The sequence below is a fragment of the Zootoca vivipara genome, chromosome 2, assembly GCF_965207765.1.
Source record: "Zootoca vivipara chromosome 2, rZooViv2.hap1.1, whole genome shotgun sequence".
Lineage (NCBI taxonomy): Eukaryota > Metazoa > Chordata > Lepidosauria > Squamata > Lacertidae > Zootoca > Zootoca vivipara.
In genome coordinates, this window is record NC_142584.1 from 42040700 (window position 1) to 42061189 (window position 20490).

The 20490-nt window shown below is 43.3% G+C and overlaps 1 protein-coding gene across 1 annotated transcript in view; it reads right to left on the bottom strand.

Annotated features, from left to right (window-relative positions):
- The window catches only part of GABRB2 (gamma-aminobutyric acid type A receptor subunit beta2), a 101129-nt gene extending 93229 nt beyond the window's left edge, over positions 1 to 7900 (bottom strand). Inside the window, exons 1-3 of the mRNA XM_088661742.1 lie at positions 7639 to 7900; positions 7411 to 7502; positions 6314 to 6381 (exon numbers count right to left, since the gene is read on the bottom strand). Coding sequence (XP_088517868.1) covers positions 6314 to 6381; positions 7411 to 7502; positions 7639 to 7715 — 237 coding nt within the window. The 5' untranslated portion in view covers positions 7716 to 7900. The remainder of the gene's footprint in view (positions 1 to 6313; positions 6382 to 7410; positions 7503 to 7638) is intronic.
- Between the last annotated feature and the right edge of the window lie 12590 nt (positions 7901 to 20490).

The following is a 20490-nucleotide window of genomic DNA, read 5'->3' on the forward strand; positions in this document are numbered from 1 at the left end:
TTTATCAGAGAGGTCTCTGAAATCTTATGTCAAATGCCCAGGGAACTATCCTCCCGACTTATTCATCCATTCCACTCTTTTCTCCAGATCTCTGCTTACCATTTTGCACTTGTTCACATTGAATTGCATTTGCCATTTTATCACCCACTCACTCAGGTTTGGAGAGGTCCTTTCAGAGCTCTTCACAATCTCTTTTTAATGATCCTGAAGAGTTTAGTATCATCTGCAAACTTGGCTACCTCACCACTCACTCCTAACTCTAGATCAGGTTAAGAACCACAAATCCCAATAGTGATCTTTGCTCCACTTCGGAGAACTGTCCATTTATGACTACTCTTTGCTTCCTGAAGATTAGCCTATCCATGAACTACAAGAGGACCTCTCTTCTTACTCTTTGACTGCTGCTAGGTTTGCTAGGAAAACTGTTTCCAAACACAACTGAGGCTTCTGAACATGCCACCAAGACTACTGGGCTAGGTCATTTGAACTCTTCCTGGTTGAATGAATTGAGCCAAATGGATTTAGAAAGTACAGACACACAGCATATAGAAGCACCAAGCATGTTTGGAAGCCTTTGGAGTGTAAACTGGTGTCAACAGTCTTCTGTACTGTCAATTTCTTCCCCACTATTGCAAACTAAGTTTGGGAATGCATAGGAAGAGGCAAACCAGCTGCACACTGCACTAGGGGAAGAAGGTGCTGAAGCAAATGAATTACAAGCTCAGGTGAACTTTGGAGGGAGGATGGATTCCCTATATTTGGGTATCTTAAATACTTGTGTAGTTTAAACATACATACACACACCAGTTCAACTTTGACTATCTTATGTGTGCACTGCAGCTTTTCTGGCCTCTGCAAAGGCTTTAACATGCATGTTGTTTATTCTAGTCTACCCCTTCAGCTCCCTTCATATGACTCCTCAGAAGGAAATGAGGAAGGCCTGATTTGCACTTTGCAGATAGAGACCATTGCAATGGTCTCTAAATTTAGCAATCAGTGAAATCTGTTCATGTGGGAGCCAAGAAGATTCTTCAAAAGCAACCAGCAAACCAATCACAACTTCCTGCTGGATTTGGAAATCCAGTTCTTTCTGCTCCAGAATCCAGTGGGGAGGGGCGCACAGAAATCCCATGGGAATCCATTGTTTGAATTCAAGCATGCAGGTTCATCTCTGAATTATGTTTCCTGCTGAAGTTACTTAGATGATAAAAAGTTCCAAAATATTACAAGAGCCCTCTTCACTTAGCCACAGCTGTGAAATGCACTATGGATAAATGACGCCCACCTGCATAGTTCACAGCAAAGATTATCTATCCTAACATGCATTTCCAGGATAATGCACTTGGCTGAACAAAATTTCTGAGCTAGGCTGTATTATTTGTTATAAAATAGTAACAGTAATATTTTCAATCTCAAGAGAACTGGTGCCATTCAAGATAGAATGATAGACGTAAATTATTGACAACTAGGTACAAAGTCAACTATTCAAATGTATTCTCAGTGGTGTAACTGCTGCCAAAAATCACTTTTCATTGTCAGGATTGCACAAGACATATTTGAACCTTCTCATGTACCCTGTTACCTCACAAGGGAGAGAGGCTTTTTTTAAAAAAAAAGAAAAGAAAAGGGTGGGTTGGGAACAGTGATGTGCATGTGTAGTAGAGTTGGAGCACACTGTCTGCAATGAACTATTTTAAAAAATGGGGAGGGACATGTTTCAAAAGAAGGTGGCGGAGCAAGGGGTGTTCTTCCTGGTGTTCAGCATTTGTTTTATGTTTCCTGTTTTTAATACACTTCTGTATCTTGCACTGGCTTGATATAGAAGGCGTACTAAGCCTTTGAAGTAATAAAGCTGTAAATAAGGTCTTGCAGGAAAAAAATGGCTTGCAGAAATTCATAACTTCAAACTACAAAAATTATTGGAATATGTCCCAATCTGCAGAGGAAATCACATTTTTTCCAGCAATGAAATACTGCTGTTTGAGTGCAGGGAAAATGTGATTTATCATTTTCAACATAAACACACGTGAGGAAAGGCAACTAGATTGTCGGTGCCAGAGTAACAAATGCACATTTTTATTGCTGAACAAAAATAAACTGGCAACAGCCTGACAAATTAATTAATGTAAGTTCTTTAAAAAAACAACAACACTCAACAAGCCTGTTTACTGGAAATGTGTGCTTGCTCTCATATGCCACTCTCATATGTCACTCATATTGTATACTGCAGGCATCCCCAAACTTCAGCCCTCCAGATGTTTTGGACTACAATTCCCATCATCCCTGACCACTGGTCCTGTTAGCTAGGGATCATGGGAGTTGTAAGCCAAAACATCTGGAGGGCTGCAGATTGGGGATGCCTGGTATACTGCCATACATATATGGTGTTTTAGATGGATCTCCACTCTCTTCACTTCTGCATCAACCACTGATCTTGTACATTCTTTACCAATATATCCAGGACTGGAGGGAGGGCAGAGGAGAGGTGTGTGTGTGTGTGTGTGTGTGTGTGTGTGTGTGTGTGTGTCATAATCCTCATATCTTCTCAATATATGGTTTTGCATCAGCATTTATTGACAAATTAAAGGCCAACAATATGTTAGACCAAACATTAGACAAACAATTAGAAAATATTACATGACAACTATGTTCAAAAAACCTGCGCTAAAAATTTCAATCGTTTAATAATATTGGTGTTACTATTGACAATTGAATACTCGTAGCCAACAACCCAAGTCTATGAATGTTTACTCAGGAGTGAATCTCACTGCATCCAATGAGGCCTACTGCAGGCAAGTGTGTGTGTAAGGCTGCAAACATAAAACACTTGCTAGGAAAAAGTGGAGCTCACTTTTGAATTCACATGCTTAGGATCACAATGTAAAATATTCTGTTTTGTAATACATGCCAAGGTTCAGCTGTGCTAGACAGTAATCTGTACAACATTTTGAATATTTTACTTTAGACTTTGGGGGGCGGTGAGAGACCACTAGTTTCAACGAAATGTAAGTGAAGCTCTAAATGAAGCAAAACGCCTTTGAAACTGTCACTCGTGCTTTTCACCAGACAAGCCCAGTATAAAAAGGACACACACACTCAATCTTGTACAACACAAGGCTACTCATATCTACTCAGAAGCATGTCCCATTAATTTCAATGGGGCTTATTCCAAAGTATTGCATTGGATTGTAGGCTTAACTATAGTGAATGACCAGGAGCTGTCCATGGTACCATGAACTTCTCTTCCGTGCAGCCCTTCCCCTCTTTTGCTCAGGTTCTTGTTACCAAATTTAAATAATTGTTAATTGGAACCAGTTGCAATTAGGGTTAATATTAACTAAGGACTGGCCTTAACTAGGATTTGACAGTAGCTTCAAATTCTGGTTAGAGACGAACACCAGTTAGTCTAAACCAGTGTTTCCCAAACTTGGGCCCCAGCTGTTTTTGGACTACAATTCCAATAATCCCTGACAACTAGCTAGGGATGATGTGAGTTGCAGTCCAACTACAGATGGAGACCCAAGTTTGGGAAACACTGGTCTAAACCATAATGTGGGCTCTGATGTAGTCCTTAATTATGGTATAGGCTAAACAGGGTGGGTGGGAATGAGCTTGAGAAGAGAGGTGTTTCTGTAAACCCACAGCATGCTCCTTTTTCTGCAATCATGGGAACGGGTCAAGATTATTTGGTCTGCACCAACCTATAATGACAATATCAATTTATGCACTGCCAAAGTAAGTGACAGCATGGCAACTAAAACCCACACAGAAATAGTAAGGCCTTCTATGACAAGATGTCAGAGAACAAGCTTACAAATTATCAGTGAATTACAACCTGATTTTCAAAAGAATCCAATGCAGGCCTATGCAGAATTAAGCTCCAATGAGTTCAATGGGACTTATTCTCAGGCAAGTGTGTATAGGATTGCAACCTCTTTTTTTTTTTTAGAAAAAAAATCAGATCACATCGCAGGAAAGTGAAGAAACTCTGTGTTGTCCTTGGCACAGGCACCCACCCACCATCTCATGAAATAAGTTTGCTGACAATTTCTTATCATTCATCTGATTAAAAGAAGCCTTATGAGGCCAAATTCAATTTATCCAAACAGGTGTTGTTGTTGTTGTTGTTTTTAAAAGACTATTATCTAAGTAAGACTATGAATATTGTTTTTCACATTATGTCCATTCTTCAACTGGACAGAGACCTTTTCTGATACGAAAGTTTCACCATTCAAACTTCCGGAGGCCACTTAACAGACTGCATTATCTTCTTAACAAAACAGAATAGTTCCAGCCTTCAGATCAGAACAGGTTCTCATTTTAACACCAGTCTTGCAGACCAGGTTTGTAAAGTATGAGAGTCTTGAACAAAATAAATGTTAATATTTCCAAAAAGGCATTAAAACATGGTATGTGTTACCCAGGTTAGTTTTACTAAGTAGTGGGCAGATTTCAAAAACATAACCTGCAATTTCTAGACATATAGACAAACCACTAGGAGCATGCTGGGATATGTTCACGTGACAGTGATCTAAATTCAAAGTTCAGCGTCTCTCACTAGACATATTATATCTTAGGATCACTTTGGAGAAGAAGGAATTGGAATCATGCATGGCCTCAGTGATCAGGTTCAGACATAGTACAACAAAGTCCCTGAACATGAAACATGCAACGATCTAATATTTACACAACCATTTCCCAATACATTAGAAATTGAATTGTTCTTTCAAAGTTGGGAAGATTATGCCTATCACAAAGACACATTAATAACTTCTGAAGGAAAGGCATCACACCCTGACAATGTCACCGAGTGTTAATTCGTGTCATGCTAATGTGCTAATGTGCAATAGAGCCAAATACCCAAAGCAATCATAAAAAAAAATGTAAACACAGTGCATGGGGGGTAGGGGTGGGAATCTGTAATTTAAACCGAACATTTTCTATTTGAACTCTAGGTCTCACTCATTCATGAAACTGAGATGACACAATTTCATGTCATTATAATTTGCCGGGTCATCTCATTAAAGCACAGTCTTCCAAATTTTACAGTGCTAAGCTACTGTGATCCTTTAACAAACACAATGGGTGTCAAGGTGCAAATGAAAACAAAAAGTTCAAAAGAAGTTAACCCTAGTGCTTCTTGTTACTTTCTTCCCTTCATTAGTGATCTGCCACCTGAGCAATGGATATATGATGAGGCTATCTTCTTTTTAAGTGTTTTAGCAACTCTATATTAACTAGTCTTACAGATAACTCAATCACTATGCAAGAAGTTTTGTTTTAATAAAATAAAATAAATAAAAACTTGCCTCAAGTGTAGCATGCTATAATAGGGCAGTCTTCCCAACAAACTTTTCAGTGTGTTCACATGGCTTCTATGACCATTTTTTAAAAACGGAAGACCAAAGATATGCAAGACAAAGTGTGGCCACATTTTATGCGATCCAGGTCCCATTACAACATATGTACACACCCATCTCTTCACCCTCTATACTTTCATTTAATAGTATGACTCTACACATTAGAACTGGCAATAAACTTATATGAACCGTTCATGCAACATTTAAAAACTGCATTCATCAACCTAATTACAACTTTATGTTTGGGTGCACAACATTCATCTCAATCCGCATGCCTCCCAATAATAACTGAAACAATTAAACTGTCCCAAATACATGATGAAAATTTTAAAATATTCTGAACTGTTGTGCAAATCAATGTCAGCAGGGGGCGCTCCTGCATGAAGCAAAAGAAGGCCACTATTGTTCCTCTAAGTCTCTCAGTAGCACTTAACTATATGTCTGAAATGGTCTCTCCTATATACTAAGACTGTCAATAATAATAATAATAACCGTACCAGCTTCTTACACACTAAAAGTCATAGTGTTTAAAAACCTTTTGGATTAAATTTGCAGATATTAATCTGAGGGACAATGTATTATTTCAGTGGCTGTACAAGAGGCCTCCTAAAACTCATTCTGGTAATTCTATGGATTCCCCCAAAATACCATAGGTTACTAGCATTTTTCTTATTCAGAAGTTTCAGATAAAAATAGCCCAAAATCAATAGCTTGAGAAATTATTTCACACTGCTTTCTAATATCTATGTAGAGAAGACGCAAAGCACCCAATTGGGGAGGGGGGAGGGGAGATGGCCTAATTAACTGGAGAGTACTGGTGCACATTGGTGGTAAATGAGAAATAATAAACTGAGCAATAAAGTCAGAACCTGCATTCAAAGTTATTGATTCCACAGACCCTTGTAAAAACCTGGTTAGGGGAAGATGGACTGAAAGATAAATGAAATACTCACCATATTGACTTCTGACACCATGTCTATACTGGCAATATCTATGTTCATGCCAACAGCCACAGGGGGACCTGCAACACAAGATGGTCTGCACTGTGATCTCTCACAATTTAACTCATTCATGCAAGCATTATTCGGACTGAAGAAGGGGTGGGGCACCGGGGCTTCATTTTAGCCACGAGTTTGCCTTGCAGCGCTTCCAGGATCGCTGTCAGCAACGGGTGCTTTATATAACACACACACACACGTGTGTTAATAATAGGGTAAAGTGTCTTTAAGTGGCTGGCCGGAGATACACCCCACTAGACTTGCAGTGTGAGTTTCAACCCAGAGGCTTCTGTTCCTGCTTGCTGCACGGGCTCAGTCCGGTTAGCCGAGCCCTGCAAGCAGGCGAAGCCGAGCGAGAGGGACGCTGACTCGGGATCCAAGGAGGACTTTACGGGGCTCTCGGAACCGCACGCTCCTCGTAGCCCAGTAACAGCAGAGTGCCGTCTGTACTAGCGGCTGCCCGATACCTCCAGAGAGGGTCTGAGGACCTGGTTTAGCAATGCATACACAAGCACAAACGACGCGGAAACCTGCTCCCCAACGCACAGCTCGCGGGGAGCAGAATGACATTTTCATCTCGCTTAGCCGAACATCCTGTACAGTACTCAAAAAATGAGAAATATTTACTGTGGCCACAGGCACAGCGCACCAGGCTTGGTGGCACGGATGCTGGGGAAACTTAGGAGATTTGTATCTCCATAAAGCCAATTAGCCAAGCTTTAATTACGCGTTAATAGGTAATTAACGCACACGAGACCAAGTCCTGTATGTATAGATACACAAACATACAAATACACACACACACACACACACACACACACGAGGAGATTTAAGGGATCACGTCACGGCCGTTCTGGGCTAAGGGAAATTGGGGAACAATTGGCTTAACTTTGGGTCGAGCTTCAGAAAATGGCAACATAGATGCAGAGCAGGAGCAGCGCTCACACCACGCTGAAAACACACACACGCGTGTGCGCGCGCGCACACACACACACTCCGGAGAAGGGACAGCCTGAGCGTGGAGCAGGCTTTTCTACAAAAGATCGAATTACCTCCGAAATCTGGCCTCAGCCGAATGTCGTAGCCTTTCAGCAGTCTATCCACGGTCTCTTTTACCAGGGACATATTGCTGGGATCATTAGCACTAAAGAAAGGGGTAAAAAGATATGAGGAGAGAGCGGTTTTCCCTGTCTCTATCTCGCAAGATGCATTCTGCACCTCCCAGTTATACAGTACAATTCAAAGTGAAGGCGAAAAAGAGAGACCCTTCGGCCACTTACCTCTGCGCACACACCACTGTTATGATTAAGGGCAACGACCAAATTCCAAAGCAACCCTTTTCCCGGACTCTCAGCATCCCTTTAGCTTTTGATATGATTTAGGGCTTCAGTGGAAGAGAAGAAGAGATCCAACTTATTCTAGCCAGTGCAGTAATTCTAATGTGGAGCGCATGCGCACGGCGTACCACAACATCAAAAGGAGCAGTGGTTGCTGCTGGAGATGGAGCAAATTTCCTTGCCAAAAAAAAGAAGGAAAGGAGGAAAGAAAAAAATTAAAGGGGAAGAAGGAAATGCATTATTTTTAAAAAGAGAGTAATCCACAAGAGGATTAAGAGGTTGTTTTTGTTGTCGTTGTTGTCCTTTTAAGTAAAATAACATAGACTTCAACAACCGAGGAAGTTTCAAGAGTTGCAGGTTACAGCAGTTTTGCAACCTAGTTTAAATGGGGAAATGTGCAAAATCGGATTAGGAACGGAAGGGAAAAGAGGTTAAAATGGGAATGCAAGGCGTGCACATGGGGGAGGGGGGAAAAACTAGACTTTATGCTCTTTGGGAATAGCAAATGGTGGGTGAAATCGCGGGGGGGGGAGGGGGCCCGAGTTAGCAATGGGTGGCTGGAAAGGGCTCAGCCTATAGCATTTGGGGGAAGGGGGGATGCGAGATGATGACGAGTTTCTTGGTAGGGGTGAGATGGTTGCCTGAGCTCCTGGAGAGAGAGAGAGAGAGAGAGAGAGAGAGAGAGAGAGAGAGAGGTGGTCTTGGGGGCACAGAAATTAAGAGCGGGGGATCGCTGGATGACGTCGTGGTGGATCCTGCGATGCTCAGGATTCTTTACACCGGAAAAAAGTAAAAAGTAGGATCTACAGAGCCTTAACACCATGCAAAGAGGCTGAGACAAAGGGCCACGTCTTTCTTTTTTCGGTTTTTATTGTATTCTTCTTCTTCCACCTAACGAGATCGAGCATCTATAGAAGGGATGGGGCAATGCGAGAAGGCGATCGTGCCTAAATGCACCACCACCATTCACAGGAAAGGTGGGGTGGGGTGGAGTGGGGGGCTGGAAGAGGGCAAGAGGGGAAGTTACCCGGACGAGAGGTCTAGGCTATCAGTGACCATGCTGCTGCTGCTGCTGCTGCTGCTGCTTCCGCCACCACCGCCGCCGCCGCCGTGGTGCATTTGGCACTCACAGCCTCCTTACCTTCCCTGGTAGGAAATTGCAGAAATGCACCGCTCAGGGCTCGAATCGATGCCCGCGAAGAAAGCGCAGAGGAGCAGCGAGCTGACTTGGGGATGCTTTGAGTGACACTTAAATCCCCAGAAGCTGAGCTAGACCTGAAAGGCTTCCTTGCAAAGATGCCTGCTGCTGCTGCCGCCGCCGCCAGATCCTTTCCTCCTCCACCGCCGCCGCCGCCGCCGCCACCACCTCCTCCTCCTCCTCGTCCTGCAAAAACCCACTTGGAGCCGCCGTGGATCTGTGCTGCTTCATTGAACGGATGCGGGGTGCGGGGCTGAAGTGCTCGCCTTGCCGGGGATAACACGAGAAGCAAGGCGCGCGGGGCGGGGGGGGGGCGGGGAAGGTTGGAATTAGGCAGAAACACTTGGATTCCTCAATTAAGCCACGAAATATCTAATTCGCTACAGGGGAGAGAGAGACGACGGAGGAGAAGCAGCAGCAGCGGCAGAGAGAGGAGAGAAGAACGGGGCGGAAGGGGGGGGGGCGTTCCACGCCGCGGGAGGCGGAGGGGGGCGGCGGCGGCGGCGGCGGCGGCAGAGAGAGGTGAACTGTGCTTGTGTAGGAGACGCCGAAAGCCTCGGGTAGCTCCTCAATAAACGTTTAGTCATTCCGCACACACAGACCGCGGCAGGCGGGTTTCCAACCCCGGCCTCCTCCTCTTCCACCACCACCTCCCCGCCTTTTGCCTGCTGGCTGCCTATGCTCGGCTTTTCGGGAAAGGCTAGAAGCCATTCTCCCGCACTGGGCCGTTCCCAGCCCGAAACTGCCATTACAAGCACACAACACACGCGCACACACAAGCTGGGGAGGGGAGCTAAGGTCGCTTCAGACATAATAACAAGGCGCTTCTCGGCTGCCCGGAATGAACAAAGCGGGGCCGTTTTCCTCAGGGAAGGCCTGCCCCGTTTCAGGAGCCCAGGCTTGGGTGGAAGGGGCGGGAAGCTGTCACGTTTTCAATTTTCTCACGAGGAAGCCTATTCAGCATAAAGGAATTGGGGGGACGTGGCGGGAAGAGCGGCGGCTGCGGCGGCAGCAGCCTGGCTCTCTGGATTGAGCACGTCTAGCTGCACTGCCTTGCCTAGCGCGTGTCAACCGCAGAGGCATCCTGAGGAGACGGGCTACCGCAGCGCTCAACGGTAGGGGAGGCGGCTCCCTCTCTCAGCTGAGGCGCTTCACCTGAGGCGCTGGGCTGCTCCAGAGCGGAGGCCGCAGGCGGGAAGAAGCGGCCTGGCGTGGCGCAACGCAACGGAGTCCTTCCCGCTCACAGCTGCTGAATGCCAAGGCGGCGGGTGGAAAGGGGGGCGCAAAATGTCCGCGTGAGGGAGGAGAACTCCCCGCGTTTCTGCATAGCGGGGTGTGTGTGAGAGGTGCCCCCAGGCGTAAGGAGCGTAGGCAGCGAGGAACGTGGTGGGAGCTCAGGTGGGAGAACCGCAGCCCCTGCAGAGCAAAGAGAGAGACTCGGCGACTTCCACACCGGGAAGCACATTTTTTACTTCAGGTCCTGTCCTAGAGGGTACGGGGAACCCGCTTTAAACTGAGGCTTTTTTTATTTGGACTCCTCAGCCGCTTCTTATAGTGGCGCAAGTGTCGAGCGGGAAGGCAGGGAGTCCGGGGTCTCTCCTGCGCAGTCAGTCCGTCACACACGCGCCCAATGCAGTAGCGCCAACTCTATTGGCAGCGGCGCTCTAGAGTCTGCGAATGGCTTCGGGCGGCAGACCGGAGATTAAAACTCCCTTTACTTGGAAGATAGTCCCATTGCGATCCAAACAAAACAAAACAAAACAGCAGTTGGAATGGCCTTAATGGGAATCATCGAATTGGAGGATCATGGCCAAACTTGGCCCTCCAGCTGTTTTGGAATTACAACTCCCATCATCCCTAGCTAGCAGGACCAGTGGTCAGGGATGATGGGAATTGTAGTCCCAAAACAGCTGGAGGGCCAAGTTTGGCCATCACTAGTCCAACCCTCGGCAATGTAGGAATCTTTTGCCCAGTGTGAGGCTTGACCCCACAAACCCTGAGATTAAGAGCCTCGTGCTCTAATGATGTGGCATCATTTGAATGTATGGGGAATTGTGGGCAATAGATAAGCATGTGCTCATCTTGAGGGGGTTGCTGGCTCACAGCACCCTGAATTCACCGTCGCCCCCAAACAGCATTGAGGGACCTTCCACTGGCCGCCGCCAAGCCACTTTGACTCTCTCTTTCAGTTGCCAGCGTTCAAGGGAGCTCCGTTTCCCCATCCCACACTAGTCAGCTTCCATTTGGTATCCTAACCGCAGGAGTGATGAGAAACATTCAAAATCCCTTGAATCCTTTACCGGCCAGGTTATTTCTAACAGCAAGAAGCAGGAGCTGGCCTAAGTTGGAACAGACTAAATCCATGTGACCTAGTTGCCACTCTGCAGAACTATGGATTTCTGAAGCTGCAAGAGATACTGCTGGAAAGGGAAGTGATATGTGTAAAGGGAGTTGTTGCTCTGCCAAGATGGCAGGAATGGGGAATCCGAGTTAAAGGGTCATGCAACAAGAGGTCCAGGCTAAAGTTGGTGTGCCACAACAGTGGAAACAGCATCCAGGAGCACGAAAAGCTGAGTGGTGAAAAGAGGAAAAGATGAACAGGGAGGAAATAGCCCTGGGACACCTATCTTCAGGCAGGGAGGAGGCTAGGGGAAAAAGCATACAGTATGTGCATACTGAACCGGCTGGCAACAACAATTAAGAATATTGTTCTGGATTCCCTGGCTATTGGACAAGCAGCCATGGGAGACAGCAACCTGAACAGATTCCTGATGCAAGTTTTCCTGGGTATAATTTTGAACTTTACAAATTGACTCTGAGGCTACATCCTTCTTTTTTCTTTTTGGTTATGGATACTCTCTATAGATACCTCATCCTCTGTAAGGAGGAGCTCCCAAATTAATAACTCTTTGCATACCTCAAAAATGGCTTCAAAGTTTACTCCTGTGAAGTTTGAGCTATGCACATGACTGAATCTTCTGCCATTATATTTCCCACAGGATCCATTTTAGACTTGAAACTCATCTGAACTCCTGCCTTGGGGAGGCTGTGAGGAGATCCTTAACTCCCTGAATCTGACCAAAGGCTATATGAGAAGTGCTAAGGAAGGAGCTGGGATGTGGTTGGGGAGCAGAGTCATCCTCTTCCCCAGCCTTCCAGAAGCCTGGGGTTCTGCTGACAGAAATGCATGCCTCCCCACTGAATATGGGGTGGGAGAAACTGACAGGAAGTAAACTGTTTCCCTTAGACCTTTTTGAAGGTCAACAATCAGCTGGGGGCAGAATCCGCTGGGTATGGCACAAACTTTATTTCATACTGGGAGCACCTTGGCTGTACTAGAAGCTATCCTTCGGTCGAGATGTTTACATGCTTTCCGACTGAGTACCCAGTTTAGGGGCAGCCAGGGTTGAATAACTTGGATGCCTGACAGCCTCCTTAGCAGAATGTTCAAATGACAGAGATGAGTAATTCAGTCTCCTCTGTTCCCCTTCCTGCCCCCCGTCTTGTTGCTCAGCTGGGAGGTTTGCTTACAACCATGTATTTTGTTTGTGGACACATCCAGGAGTTGTATAAACAGCAGCAAGCATGATACATTGTTTATGCCACTGAAGTTGATCCACAGGATCAAGGTACCTGCCAAACATCGGCACTTTTTAAACCACCTTGAGTAACATCTACCCAGTGCTACCTGCTATACAATTACATTCATTTTGATATAGTTTCCATAAAATGCAGTTGGTGGGTGGAAATTGTTCAGCAGCAATTGCTTTCAGGTTTGAATTTTAACCTCTTTTCCTGGCTCCTTAGTTGTCATCTTTGGAATAGTTGATTTTAAAAAATGTGCAACAGCAATTCATTACTGACTCTTATGAATTTATTTTCCTCTGTTCTATTTGCAATGCAATCTTCTTTCATTTTCTGTGGTAAGATCTGCCCACCTTCTTGTGTTGAGTGGGAGCCACTTCTAAAAACTGATGCCTCCTTCCCACTGTCAAATGTGACCTTTGCTTTTGTTCCTGTCAATTTCACCTCTACTGAAGTTTCCTCAACAGCCTTATTTGCTATTAAGCTGTTCAAGAATCGAGTTGGCTAAATCAAAGTGCAATATGTTGCAGTACATCTCGGCTCCTTTGCAAGCTAATTGGCAATACTCTTGCCTATTTTGCTCTGATGAACTGAGTCAGTATTGGCCATGTTTGAAAGCTAAGGTTTGGCCAGCTTGTTATTATTGGCTTTTAGTTTATTTTTTAAAGGCCTAAACTCAATTTTAAGAGGCAGCCAATAACCTGCCCATTCCAAAGGAATGTGGTTTCCTATATATAACTGGAAGGTCTGGTTGGGCAAGAGAATTGTCAGATAGAAATTCTACCCTTCATTGAATTTCTGGTTCAACTGTTAGTAAGTTTGTCACCAATCAAAAGTATGTTTCACTCACTTGGGTTCTTGGTGTAATCTATGCCTTCCTCACTTCTCATTGGCTTTTCATGGCCAGTGGTTAGCGAGCATCACTCAGTGTATCCAGTTAAAAATCATACAGTATTTAGCACAACAGGCAGAAAAATCTTATAGCGAATCTTATAGCAGAGATATGAAGGGCACAAAAAAGACAAAAGGAAAAGATTGATTCGATTGATAGAAAAAGTATGCAATCGAATAAGGTAATATAAATCAGTATATAGGAGAGGCTGCAAGTCACAAGTGGTGAAGGGGTGTGTGGGGAACAAGAGGGTTAATTCTTGATGTTGTTTTAATGTTGTCTTACTTTAAGTTATTTTCGTTATTTCATTATTTAACATTATTATTTAATATGATTCAATCATTTATTATTGGTTATATTATAATTTGAGTTTAGCTTTCTGCAATATGTTTGGAGACTTTGTTACTTTAAAATTTTCAGTTATGTTACATTGTTTATGTTGTTTACGTATGTGTTTTTCCCCCTTTTCCTTTTCTCCTTTATGTATGTTTTTAATGAAATCAATAAAATTTATTTTAATTAAAAAAAGGCAGAAAAATCTTTACATGGTCTGTAATGATCCTCAGCAATTTTCATGTGGCCTACGTGGGGTTGGGTGGGGGGGTGGGGAAAGGAGCACTGCTTTATTGCCATGAAAGTTATTTGTTTGTCTTCTATTTGTTGGTTTCAATTATTATGTATTATGGTATATTTTTAACCTTGTTTTGCTAGCAACCTCATGAGCAAGTATTTATTGATAACTAGAATGATCTGTTCAATAAATCATTACCATCTTAGCTCTATATGCAGTGAGAAGAAGAAAGGGGGGCAAGATAAGAAGGTCTTCTGATCATATCTAGACTGTACTGCATATGGGGCTGTGGGGCCTCTGACATCATTTGGCTCAGTTAGTGTGGTGGTACTTATTATTGAGCATTCCAATAGTTTTTCAAAAGCTATCACAATGTTTATAAGTTGAGATTCTGTCAAAGACAGGAAGGTTGCCCATTTGGCTGTGAAGTCTTGGCATAACAGTTTCAATATAAAATGATTCTTCGTCCCCCTCAATAGCATAGCAACTTCCCTTAAATATTACTTCTAAGTAAAAATGCATAGTGTTGCACCACATACTGTATATACAATCCTTACTCTGCAAGCCCAGTAATCTGTCCTATACTGAAACTAATTTGTATCTTCCCCCCTTTTGTATCTTGTAATTTTTATCTTCCCACCCCCCCTTTTTTTTAACTGCTTCCAAAGGCTGCCTGATACTTCAGGGAAATGTATTAATAATAATATTGTTTCATTGGTTTTAGTGAGAGTAAGGACTTTATGTAGCTAAATACTACTAGAGCATCTCTACTATTTTTGTAATTATATACTGCTGTGTCCCTCACGTACCCCAGGATGACATGTTTTTATACAGAAAGACCTGGAATTAAACAAAAGGGTCTGGTGCTGTCATGTCTACTTTGGTTCTTACGGAATAAATTCAAATTGTGACCTGAACCCTTCTAAAACTAGTCTCAGTTGCTGCACTCGTGTGTTACTTGAGAATAAGCTAATGGATTTTATTGACATTTGGTGTGCTGGTGAGGTGCACAGAGCCTTCAGTGAGCAGGATTGTAAATTAATGCCAATTCAGGTGGATGGTTGATAGAATGAGAGGATGTGAGTGCTGTACAGACATGGAGAAGTATCAAAATTAGATAAAGGTGCTTTAGTGAAATAAGAAGGGGGGAATAATGGCAATATCTGGCTGACTATAGAATTGCAACTTCACATTACTTTGAAGTAATAATTTTTCGTTGTTTCTATGAACACCTTGATTGGCTACAAGAGTAGATAGCACATGCCTAATGGGCTGCATTATGTCCCATGTTTGGGTTTTTTTTTGGGGGGGGGGGAGACATTTCGAATATATATACAGTTTCATATTGGATCCAAGTTTTTATTAACAGTCTAAAGGTAAAAACAGCCATCTTGTAACACCTTAGAGGTTCACACGTTTGTTATGGCATAACCTTTTGTGTCCAGAGAGTTAGAACAGTAGTTTAGCTGAATACACAGATTTATACAGTATTAGTGCATTTTAAAAGACTGTGTGATGGTTTGTTTTTCTTTGTTTTTTAAAAAAGCTTGTTTGGAAATTCATGCATATCTGTAAAATATGCTATTCTGTTGCATTGCTGGTAAGTTAACGAACTTGCTGCAGATGTAATACATGTCACAAACTTTCCAATTGTAGTGAGAACCCATCCATTGACCTGTCAGAGCTAAATAGCATATTTGCCTCAATAAGACAGCAATGCACAAAAGTCCATTCAAAGCATGTGTTATAAATTCAGTGCACTTTAAAGACTGCTCGTATGAGTGTGTACAACGAATGCACAATTTCTGTATTTGATAAAGAAATATATTGCTTGTGATCAGCATTGGAGGAAGCCACTCGGGCGCCTGGGGTGGTGCGCCCAGGGGTGGGGCACACCGTCGGGCCTCTAGCGTCTGCCTGTCTCCTTTCATTCAGCCACCCTACAGCTGGGGCAGGAGGCAGTGGGCAGACCATTTGGGCAGCACGGAGCCTGTGTGTGCTCAAGCCACCACTTCTCTCCCAGGAGAGACGTGTGGCTCTGGCGCGCTGCAGGCCCAGCGATGAGTGTCGCCCAGCATTTTGTCTCCCCCCTCCCCAGTGGTGACACCCGGGGCGGCTCGCATACACTGCACCCCCTTCCTCTGCCCCTGCTTGTGATTATGATAGGTTAATGGGATATATTTCTGTTGCTGTTCTACAGTTTAAACAGGTGTATGCAAATCTGAACTTATCTCTGTAGATCATAGCATGAGCATAAGATTGACATAGGGGCATACAGTAAGGTTAAGGGTTAACACATACTCATAGACAAGTGTGTGCTATAACTCCAGCGAAAGCTCCTAAACCTCTCAGCAGGGTGTATATGAACATACCCGAATGCTTTCCGCACTTGTTACACAATTGTAACAACAGCTCATTAAAAATCAAAGAACATTGTTGTTCCCACTCCCACCTTTAAGGAAAGAGACTGACCTGTATTTCCATCTTGTCTTATAGTGAACTTCTGGTACTTTAATTCCCTAGAGAGTTTTTTCTGGTCCCTGACATTCAGCATGAGAGTCTGAGTCACACTCACAATCTAGCACTGAGCTCTGATTATTCTTTTTTAGATGTTCTTATAAATCAAGAAACATTTCCTTTATTCAGTTCTGTGTTTCTCCGTCTATTGCTTACTGTTCCTACCCCCCCCCCCACTTCAGCAATCCTCTGCTTCTTAGGCTTTTGTCTCTTGTTCTCCTATTTCCTTTGGCCTCTTTCCATTCAGCTTGCTAGCCCTCTGCTTCCTCCATATTTTGTCCAGCACCCTTGTTTCCATTTGCTTGGTAGGAGCATAGCCTTATATTTAAACAGACCATTGGTTGATCTTGGCTGATTTGTCAATTTCTTTTTTTACTTCACCATGTTTTGGAGGTGGGAGGATTATGGGAATCCGGCAGAAGATGCATTGGTTGATACAAATTGCAAGTCAGATGCTGAGTGATGCATAATAGCAAAGATGGATATGATTTTAAATGTCGAGCAGGCTCCCAAATGAAAGTACCTGTCTATCCCAATAGTTCAGAGATTTTCACTGAAATCTCTCACATGGTGCTTCATCCTTCATTTTTCAGAGGAATAAACAAGCAATGTTAACCTGTCAGCTCCAATTGTCACTTTTATTTTATTTTCCTTGCAACCCCCTCCCTTCATCTAGGATTTTATGTACATTAGTATTCTGTTGCCTTCTTACACTGCATGCCTGCTTACTGGGCTTCTTACGTATTTACCAGACATGTGGTTTCCTATGTGCAGTGGTAAACTCTCACAAAATCCTGAGATTTGAATCCGACTGCATGAAGAAGAGATTACGATGTGTTAATATCTGAACCAATGCATAATCTTCTCAAGAGGTGGGATGGATATCACTCAAGTGGAGCCAGGAGTGTTAATAAAGTGCTTGACAAACAGGGACTACAAGTCAGTAAACCTGAAAGCCTTAATCAATTAATGGGTTTGATTAGTAGCTTAATTCAGTAATCACTGATTTAAAACGTAGGTGTTTAATTGGATTTTCATCAGGACTGTTTTGGGTGACAGGGTTTTGGTGCTGTGAAAACAAGAAGGGAATATTATTTTGGATATGAAGGGCTCAGGAGAAAAGAAGAAAATGCAGTAACTTTGAAGAATGTTTGTTTTTTAAATGAAGGAGCAGTTCATCCATGTGCACCAACCTTTTTAAGCAAACAGCATTGTGGAAATTAAGCCACTGGGCAGTAAACACCTGCATTATCAAAAGAATGCAGCAAAAGTTTGTTTCCAAAGGCAACAGTATTTACTTTTTCATTCATCTCTTCTTTCTTCTGGCATTTTAAAATAAATACTAGGTTTAATCTAACATCTATCTAACATCTATCTATCTATCTATCTATCTATCTATCATTGTTTTAAAGAAGAGCACAATCTACAATGACCTTTTCACTTTTGTTTCACTTTTGTTTAAAGGTCATATTTGTCCTTAAGCAGAATGCAATTTACTTGGTCACAGCAGAGATGAAATATGGTACTTAAGAGTGTGTAGGTCTGGTTTTGAGCCATGAGACACTAAAAAGAAACCCCACAAAGCAAATGCAGTGGTACCTCTACTTACAAATGTAATGCATTCCGAACGCACATTCGTAAGTCGAAAAAAATGTAAGTCGAAGCAACCCTATCTAAAAATTCGTAAGTAGAAAAAATCCTATCTAAACCGCATCCAAGATGGCGGACGGAGCTCCATTCGTAAGTAGAAACATTCGTAAGTAGAGGTACCACTGTACCTAAGTAGCAATATATTTACATGCTTTATATCTATCTATCTAGTCCCTGAAGTAAGACTGGCTTTCATTGAATCAATGGATGAATTAAATTATTTAGGAAGGGCTATACTTTTTTAACACCCTGTATGGAATAGACAGAGCCCGTCTCTCTATATGACGCTAGTCACTTGCTGATATCTTAGGGTGAGGCCTTGCTCAAAATTCCATCACAAAAGGAAAAGAATCAGGCAGGCATTTAGTACAGGACCTTCTCTAAGGTGGCTTCAACTTTAGGGAACCTTAACTATTGAGAACAGTTTTAGGTCAATTCAGCAGATTCAATAAACATATGTCTTTAAGCTAGTATTTAATTGGGTCTTGTAAGGGTGACTCCCTACAGGGAGCCAGCCCCCATCATCCTGACGTCCACCTTGTCAAGTACAGAGAGCACCAGTGGTTCCGAAGCAGCCAGAGGGGGAGGAAGAGACTCGGAGGGGGAGAGATATCAGAGTGAGGAACAATGGGAAAGCTTGGGGGCAGAGAGATGCAGACAGGGGCTCAGGGATGTTGGAGAGCCAGGTCACCTACCGCTCAGGGAGGAAACTGAAAGGACACCGTTCCTTCCTGCGCAAGAAGTAAGGAGAGCGCTGAGACGCCGGTCAAGGGGGAGGCGTTTTGGGGTGCCCCGACTACTTTTCTGGTGTAGGAACAGATGTACGCAATCGCCGGATTCTGATTTGGGATGAGAGGTCATGTTCTTAAGCTGTCCCTACACTGTAAATAAAGAGCACAATAAACGTCTTTGAAGACAAACTGGACTCAAACGGAGTTACTCTAGAGTAGCCATGACGACCCTCTGACAGGTCTGTATAATGTATACCAGAGGTGAGGAACATGTGACCTCCAAATGTTATTGGACTCTAGCTCCCATCGGCCTCAATCTGCATGGCCAATAGCCAGGCATAATGGGAGCTGCAGTCCGTGACATCTGGAATGCCACATATTCCCCTTCCCCAATGTATTTTGTGATTTTTAATCAACATCTCCATTATTAGCTCAGGTGCCTCCTCTACCATGTCATACAGGTGACATATTGTTATCAATTTGGATTACCTCCATCACCAGAGGCAATATGCTTCTGGGCAACAGATTTGGGAAAGTGCTATTTAACTTATGTCTTCCTTGTGGGCTTCCTGCAGTTACCTAGTTGGCCATGGTGGGAACAGAATACTGGCCCAGTTGGGACTTTGGTCTGATCCAGCAGGGCTTTTCTTTCCCCCTAACATTCTTAAGTTCAGATGTGCATCAGCAGTATTTTGAGAAATCTGCGATTTTAATTGAAATGCGTGTGCATGTGTGCGTGTGCATGCATGCACACATGCACATAAATAAATTAGTGGTCTGCTGAACAAATTGTTCACCACCAGTGAAAAGAGACAATAATATTTGTTGGTATGGTAATGTACCAAATATAGACTAGCTGATGTCAAATAGGGACATAATTTGGAGAGACAATTTTGAGTACAGTAAACAAAAGCTCCTTGGAACTGTTCATTCTGAAGCACAGAAGAGGAAAGGCTACTCTTGACTTTGCCCAGAGTAACATACAGGAATTGATTCAGAAAGGAAGAGTGGTTGAGCCACAATAGATGGGGCAAAATATAATTCAATTTGACATTTTCTGTGCAATCGTACTTAGAGGTAGTATTGTGACACTGAACTTTAATAGTGTGAGGGGCTTTTTTTTAAGGAAAAAAAAGCCGAATTTTTTAAAAGTGAGAAAGCCCCTGTCTGTAGAATCATAGAATTGTAGAATTGGACCCTGAGAATCATTCTGTCCAACCCCCTGCAATGCAGAAATATGCAGCTGTCCCAGATAGGGATTGAACCTGCAGCCTTGGCATTATCAGCACTGTCCTCTAACCACCTGAGCTATCCAGTAGCACAGAATAAGAATCCATAGAGAGCAACATGGAGGTAGTTGGCAAATATCTGAAGTTTTAGTTAAGAACCATGTAAGGCCCATTTGAGTATCAGGTCCAAGGGCTCTCCCATCTGTTTAAGAATCTTTACAGAAGATGCTAATGATTGAATCTGTGACCTTATGGATGCACAGCATGTGCTCTGTGATGGAGCTGTCCTAACCAAGTTGCACAGATCTAAATATTGAAAAATGCTTAAAATAGTAAACAGCAAAGGCAAATAAAAGCAGCAAGGAAACAAACTGTGGCTGCACAGTTAGACATGTTGCCCAAAATTCCCCATTCGTGACAGG